At 39.8% G+C, this 8,384-nt stretch overlaps 1 protein-coding gene across 1 annotated transcript; it reads right to left on the reverse strand.

Moving 5' to 3' along the window:
* Positions 1-363: 363 nt before the first annotated feature.
* On the reverse strand, positions 364-1,439 carry LOC100663758 (trace amine-associated receptor 7a-like). The gene has a single exon (XM_003404108.3). The coding sequence runs from the start codon at positions 1,415-1,417 to the stop codon at positions 386-388; it is 1,032 nt and encodes a 343-aa protein (XP_003404156.1). The 5' UTR covers positions 1,418-1,439; the 3' UTR covers positions 364-385.
* Positions 1,440-8,384: the final 6,945 nt, after the last annotated feature.

The following is an 8,384-nucleotide window of genomic DNA, read 5'->3' on the forward strand; positions in this document are numbered from 1 at the left end:
ATTCTCTATCTTTAAAAGGTTCCTTGTATACTAGGTACCTTACATATATTTCTTTAATTCTCTCAAAGACATTACAAGGAAGGTGCTATTAGTTAGAAAAATAAAGGGAAGCTCAGAAAGAACTAAGTAGCCCAAGATCACAGTGTTAAATGGCAGAGTTGGCATTGGAATCCAGGCACTTCTGTCAGCAACGTTGTGCTGTTTCTACTACAATTAGGTTTTAATGTTCTGTTTATCAAAGAACATGGACCCTGAATTTAAGAGGTCAAAGCCGAAGCATATAAATTATTTTACACTAAAAGAGCTCTACATTTATGACTCATTTCTCTCCCAGGATGTGTCCATTGTGAATCTACCTCCAGTTTCCCCAATCTAAGATCAGAACTTAGTCAGAAAATAAATTTGTTGTTGAAGAATTCTCTCTCAAGACTTTGCCAGTGATGATTAGTTTGATGGCTTTTCGAAACCAAGGGTAAAAGAAAGCGTAAATCAAGGGGTTCATCGCTGAGTTATAGTAAGCAAACCAAACTAATATTTCATAAATGTACACGGGTGTGATAAAACCCAGGAAGGCATCAATTACTGTATCAATGAAGTAGGGCAGCCACGAAATCAGAAATGCTATCACAGCAATTCCCAGAGTTTTGGCTGCTTTTCTCTCCCTCTTGGCGACTCTGTCTTTGTAGCTGTCTGATGATGTCTCAGTCTTATTGCTCAGACTTTCCATTTTCCTGGCTTGTTGTTTAGCTATGAGAAAAATCTTGGAGTACACAATTATCATCACAAATGTGGGGATAAAAAATAAAACAAAATTCACAAACACCCAGTTAGAATTTACTGCAACTTGACAGCCTCCGACACAGGAGAGAGCACTTAATAGTTCCTCCAGTCCAGCTTCATTTGCACCTGAGCATAGAAGTGAAAAACTATAACTAATTGAAAGAAGCCAGAAGAAGGCAATACATACACCAGAAACAGATGCTGTAAACCTGGTTGGATAGATCAGAGGGTCAGTGACAGCAATGAATCTATCGACAGAAATGAAACACAAGTGGAAGATAGAAGCATAACAGAAGGACCCTTCAAAACAAGAGTGAAATGTACAGTAGATCTCCCCAAAGTACCAGCAGCTCTCCACAGACCTCACTGTGCTGAAGGGCATCACAGTCACTCCCACCAAGAAGTCAGCGCAGGCCAGGGATGCGATCAAGAAATTGGCTGGTGAGTGCAGCTGCTTGAAATGAAGAATTGAAATCATCACCAGGAGGTTTCCAAACACAGCTAGCACAGCCCCAGAGCCAAACACCAAGTACAGCATCACCCGTGGTGCGGGCGAGTAGGAAGTTTTGACACAGGATCCATTCAGGTTCTGGTAGCACAGCTGTACAGGGGCAGGGGGGGACCAATCGTTGCTCATGGTTCTCCACTTAGATGCCTGGAATCACTGTCATCCTCTATGGCACATATGTCACTCCAGTTTTCAAAAGTCCTGAAAAAGAAAAAGGCATATACAGAATGTCAAGAATTGGAAGTGCATTCTGTCCCTTTTACTTTTATACTATAAATCCTTATCACATGCTCAGAAAGTGATTCATATCATTGTCTCTTAAAATAATTCACTTCCAAGTAAATAGCCAGTTAATTTTATCATTACATAAAATGCTGTTTATTTGAATTAAAAATTTTTTTCTTTGCACTACCTAGTTGCTCATATCTGAGAATTTGTCTTCAAAGAGCAAAGAGCTGTCATGTGATGCATGTTTGAATACCTCCTTTTATTAGACCTCTCTTCCTAATTGGCCACAACCAGGATAATGCAAAAAACACTTATCCTCTCAGGAAAGGAGCTAAATAATCCCAAACACCCAAATACCCAGAAGACTGAATCTCCATAGTTCAAGGTGTGGAAAGTAAGAAACTATTAAATAACTCTTCATGTTTATGCTAAAAATAAGTATATGCCCTTCTGATTTGCTGATGGCATTTAGCCTTTTCACGAAATAGAAATGGAAATAGTGTCTGTCCTTAAAAAACTTGGTCCAGAATTATGAAAGCCATATTGTTTATTCCTATGAATTATTAGAGATTGCTTTCTCAAGTTTGTGAGAAACATTTATTAATAATTCCTGTGTTAATAGCCATTAAGATTCTTTCAAATCAGTTTTATTAATCCCTTTTAGCATTGGTTTGTGTTAAAGGAATTGAACGCAGAATCATACATTGAGACCTAGAGTAGTGTAGGTTTGAGTTTATTAGCTCTGATTGGTAAAAGTGGGGGAGTAAAGTGTGATATATTCCCTTATGAAAATACAGAAATGAAGTGTAAGGGAAATGAAAAACCTAATTACTGCTAAAACAAACGTTTTGTTTTTGTTTTTAATTGGACCTGTTGGAAAGATATTAAAGAAATAAAATATACAAAGAAGCTTGGGAATGTGGGAAGTGAATTCCAGTGCAATTGTGTTTACCTTTGACGTATTTCCCTCCCATCTTACACTAGAACTCTAGAATAGAACACGCCTTAGGCTTCCATAATGAAAGCTTTTCTGGTGAAGATCTCTGAACACTTTTTAAATCAGCTTTTTGATATTGAGGTATAATTTATATTAGAAATTTTCACTGTTTGAGGTGTACAGTTGATAAATTTTTGTGGAAAGTATTCTCCCACATAACTGACACCACTCTCAAGATACAGAATATTTCCATCACCCCAGGAATTTTCCTCATGCCCCTTTGCAATTAATCTCGTCCCTGACATCCTTTCTCTCTTTATAAGCAACCACTGGTCTCCTTGCCATCACTATAGATTAGTTTTGGGTGTTCTAAAATCAGGTATGAATAGAATTATACTGTATATACTCCTCTCTGACCATCTTCTTTCATTCATTTCAATATCTGTGAGATTCATCCATGTTATTGGTATATCAGTAATTCACTGTTGTTATTGCTAAGTAATATTCTATTGCATCAATGCATTCCCATGTTTTTATCTACCTACCTGACAATTGTTGTGCTCACCTGGGCTGTTATTAATAGTGTTACTATGACCATTTGCATCCAATTCTTTGCATGGTCATTGGGTCATATTTTTATTTGGTAACTTTCCTAGGGGTAAATACCTAGTAGAATTGCAAGGCCATATGAGAAGAGTATGTTTAATTGACTTCCACAGTAATTGCATCATTTTATCCTTCTACCAGCAATCTATGAGTTCTCTAATCACCAAAAGTTATCATCAACACTTGGTATTGTCATTCTTTTCTATTTTGCCCTCTTTTGTGAGTGTGTAATGGTATTTCCTATTTTAAATTTGTTTAGCTTTGTTGAAGGATGATGTTGAGCATTGTTCCTCTTATGGTTGGCCATTTATGTATTTTCTTTTTTATTGAACTTTAGATGAAGGATTACAGAACAAACTAGTTTCTCATCAAAGAGTTAGTACACACATTGTTGTATGACGTTGGTTAACAACCCCACAACATGTCAACACTCTCCCTTCTCAATCCTGCATTGTCTATTTATGTGTTTTCTTTGGTGAACTATCCAATAAAATAGTTGGCCTATTTTTAATCAAGTTGTATTCTTATTGAGCTGACTGGATACAGGTTAGTTGGTAAATATGTTATAGGTATTTTCAACCATCAGTGACTTGACTTTTCATTTTCTTGACAGTGTTTTTAGAAGAGCATGACAATGTTGAATTTGACCTGAAACCTGTGATTCTGGAAAACAGTGAGAGTTAAAGGAACTTTTCCTACCCTTTGCGTTACTGCAAATAACTACTTTTCCCAGAATGACTTAGATAGATGTCTCCTTCTGTACCTATGATAAGTCTAGACACAGACTCTCCAAATTCCCGTTCTTTGCCTCTTAAGTGATTAACTGAACTTCTCCGCACTTCTCAAGCTGAAAAAAATACCTGTTAGCCAAACTTTGGTTAAGTTTCTCTCCTCCCCCAGTGCTTGAATTTTGTCCCATCCTTAGCCCAAGTTCTCTGAATTGGTTCTGGGTTTTCTGGAATGTGCCCTTTGATACACTGCCTCAGGCCTTGTATTTAAAGGCATTATTGGCTGTTTTTAGGGGTAAAGGGGTGCTGGTAGTCCATGGCAAGGAATAGCAAAACATTTACACAAATTATCCCCCGTAGATACCTGTAATGAAGGGCCTACAGAAGGCAAGGCTCTGAGTAATCAAGTTTTGCTGACATAAACATTTTAGTAAAATTGAGGAAGAAATTGGAATTTGTTGGTCATTTTTAACTGCACTGGAGAACTCTGTGTGCGTGTGTGCGGGGGGAGCGATGAGCTGGAGGCTGTAAATTTGCAGCTCAAGGTCTGCATTGTTATCAGCTGCCCTAGCCTGTCTTAGTCTGGAAGCACTGCTGAAACCTGTTTAGTGTCATAGCAACATACAAGGATCTACTGACAGATGGGGAATGGCGGCAGACTGAACCCAGTTATCTCCACATAGAAGGCTACAGTTCTACCACTGAGCTACCACTGCTCCCCAAGGTCTCATAAGGAACCTGAAAGCATCTAAGAATGCCTTGAAATAATGCCTTGTTTCACATAGGTCCATGGCTGAGTTTCTGAAAACCAAACTCAAAATCTAGTTTTCTGGGTGGTTGAATTAGAAAGGAAATTAAATTTCCAACTTCCCAGGGTCTCTTTTCTTAAAATTCAGGTATCGGTTATGAAGGTTAGGAGTTCTAAAAATTGAAATAGGGACATGTCAACTGGTTCTGATGAAGCTGGTATCCAAAACTCCTAAATTCCTTAAGTATTTCTTGCCAGTACAGGCAGCCTTTCAATCCCTGCTTGAGGATGTCAGTCTTTCCTTGCCTGAGGAAACTAAAATGGCCTCCCCTGACGTAGTTGCCTTCCAAGGCATTGCTGATCTTCCTCAGGACCCACTCCATCACCTTTCCTTACTTTTAGAGCTATAAGCAGTTTCAGGTCCCAGCAGACTCCAAAGGGTAAAGTGTGACCAGTGAGAGTATGACACAAACCAAAAGATTTGCATGAGTTTGCCAATCTGTTAACAGAAACCAGAAGAACACATTTGGGAATAGAACTTACGGTGTGAGATCAACATGAAAGAAGCGTAAAATTGGATACCTGCTCTGCCAGGGGTCACAATAGAGGGTCCTGGACAGACAGGAGAAAAATGTAGACCAAAGTTCAAGTTCACAAAAAAAGACCAGACTTACTTGTCTGACAGAGACTGGAAGAACCCCTAAGACTATGGTCCACTGACACCCTTCTAACTCAGAACTGAGCCACTCCTGAAGTTTACCTTTCAGCCAAAGATCAGACAGGCCTGTAAAACAAACAGCACACTTGAGGAATTGCTTCTTATGTATTTCCTCCCTTTTAGATTTGCTTCTTAGATACTTGTATCAACCAAGTATATGAGACCAAAAGGGCAACACCTGCCCAAAAGCACAGATGAGAAGGCAGGAAGGGACGAGAACAACTGGACAAATGGAAAGGGGAATCTGAGGTGGAAAGGGGGAGAGTGCTGATGCATTGTGGGGATTAAGACCAATGTCAGGAAGTAAGTTGTATATAAAGTTTTGAATGAGAAATTAATTTGCTCTACAAACTTCCTCCTAAAGCACAGTAAAAATGAATGAATGAATGAATGAATGACTCACTGGGGGTAAAATAATAATAGATGACTCACAGGAAAGATCTTGGGAAAGAGAAGGTTTTGTGTTGCTGGGATGTGAAGGAGGTAGTGTGGGCTGAAACATGGCGGTAGTGTGGGACGTAGCTTCTCTCCGTTTCTCTCTGTGCCATCCTTGGTCTTTCTGTCCTTTTTCTTTCACTGTTATCTCTGTCATATCCATCTCCCCTCATCTCATCTCATTTTCCATTTGGAACTTACTAAGTTTACCTGAAGTTCTATGATCAGTGGTAAGAGTAGACAAAAACACAGTATAGGTTTTTGTTTGGTACATTATTGTGAAATTATTATTGAAATTGATGAGCAGTTAGCTGTTTTATTTGGAAGAATAGCAAACTACTCTCAATGGGATCACATATATAAGTAAACAAACCAAACTCATTGCCTTTGAAACCAATAGGGTTTCCAAGGAGCAGCTAGTGGATTCAAACTGTCCAGCGTTTGGTTAGCAGCTGTAGCTCTTAACCACTTCACCCCCAGGGCTCAACATATATAAATAGGATCATAAAATATTTGGAGCCCTGGTGGCGCAGTTGTTAAGGCCTCAACTACTAACCAAAATGTTGACAGTTCAAATCTCGAGTCCCTCCTTGGAAATCCTATGGGGACAGTTCTACTCTGTCCTGCAGGATTGCTATGAGTTGGATTGACTTGACAGCAATGGGTTTGGTTTTGGTTTGGTTATTTGGAGTCAAGGAGCCCTGGTGGCACAGTGGATAAAGTGCTTGGCTGCTAACCAAAAGGCTGGTTGTTCAAACTCACCAGCCCCTCTGCAGGGGAAAAGACCTGTCTACCTGCTTAAAAAAAAAAGATTAAAGCCTTGGAAACCCTATGGGGCGGTTCTATTCTGTCCTGTTGTGTTACTGTGAGTTGGAATCCATTCAATGGCAATGGATTTGGTTTGATTTGGAGTCAGTGAAGGACATAAAAATGACAAACTGAAGCTCAGAGAGTTTGGGGGCTAAGTATAGAGTTCCACAGGTTTGAAGTCTGAATACTGCTTGTCCGTAATAACTCAGTTCAGAGTTGCTTTCATGAGATAACTTCCTACAGTAAATATCTTCACCCTGGCTGTCCCCAAGGCCCTCCCCTGCACCCCACTTCGCTCCCTCAAGTGTGCCTTCTTTCTTTTTCCAGAGTACTTATCTCAGGGCATTGTAATTGTTTGCTTAGCCTCTCCCTGACTAGACTATGAACTGAATTAGGCCAGGGACTGTGCCTTTTATCTGCATTCTTAGCACCTAGGATGACTGGAAGGAGCCCTGTCCTGGTGGTACAGTGGTTAAGCGTTCAAACACACAACCCTCTCAGCAGAAGAAAGATGTGGTGGTCACTTCCATACAGATTACAGCCTTGGAAACCCTGTGGGGCTCTGTCCTACACGGGCGCTCTGAGTCGGAGTCTGCTCAAGGGCAGTGGGTTTGGTTTTGGGTTACCATGAGACTGGCACCAGAAAGGGCCTAGCAAGTAGTGGAACGAATGAACCCAATTTTTCCAGCTCTACTTTTGGAGCTGTTTCCTTAATAACCTTACTACTCCTAGAAGCAGTGTTTCTCATAATGTGTTCTATGGACCACGTGCTACAGTCATTTGAGATACTTTATTAAAAAAAAAAAAAAAGTATATTTGCAGGTTTCATTTCAGCCCTAGAGATTAGAACTTCTGAGTGTAGGGCCTGGAAATCTTAAATAAGAACTTCATGTGATTCTAATGAAGACAAGATTTTGTTCCAAAACCCTTCTTCGAGTCATTTTTATGGAGTAGTGACTTGGAAGGTTGAGTAGATAGTCTGAAAGCTATTGCTGGAGGGCTGATTTTGAGAGACATTTCCCTCCCCTCCCATTTCCTCCCATCTGCTCCCCTCCCTTCTCCTTCGCTGTCCTGTCCTGTTTGGCCAGTTCAGTGTTGTACAGAGTGAACACTAGGGGGCAGCAGAGCACATGGAAATAAAAAACCCACCCCATTGCTTTGGAGTGGATTCCCACTCACAGGGACCCCATAGGACAGTGTAGAACTAAAAAAAAAAAAAAAATTTTTTTTTTTTTTTTTTTTTTAGAACTAGACAGCAATAAAATAGACTGGATGAAACCCTGGTGCAGAGTGGTTAAGCGCTAGGCTGCTAACCAAAATGTCAGCAATTTGAACCCACCAGCCTTTCCTAGGGAGAGTAGATTCCAAAAACCTGCTGCCATGGAGTTGATTCGAACACAGAGCAACCTTACGGCCCACGAAACCCTAATGGGGCACTTCTACTTTGTCTTATAGAGTTGGAATAGAATAGATGAGTCTTGTTTTTAATTGTTTGTTTTGTTAGAATGCAGGCATTAATACGTTTAAAATAGTTTAGTACGAAAGAAATGTCAAAGAAATAATGAGTAATATATCCGAATCCCCTTCATAATTTATCTTCTACTTTAAACCCATTGCCGTCGAGTCAATTCCAACGCATATCGACCCTATAGGACAGAGTAGAACTGCCCCATAGAGTTTCCAAGGAGCGCCTGGTGGATTCAGACTGTCAACCTTTTGATTAGCAGCCGTAGCACTTAACCACTACACCACCAGGGTTCCCATCTTCTACTTTAAGAGTCTTATTTTCAAGCAACATAATTTACATTACTGTGAAGTAAATGTTTAAATTCGAATGATTAAGTTCATTCGAAACCAAGAAAATAGTGTTTGGAGACAAAAAAAAA

Source organism: Loxodonta africana, chromosome 1, assembly GCF_030014295.1.
Source record: "Loxodonta africana isolate mLoxAfr1 chromosome 1, mLoxAfr1.hap2, whole genome shotgun sequence".
Lineage (NCBI taxonomy): Eukaryota > Metazoa > Chordata > Mammalia > Proboscidea > Elephantidae > Loxodonta > Loxodonta africana.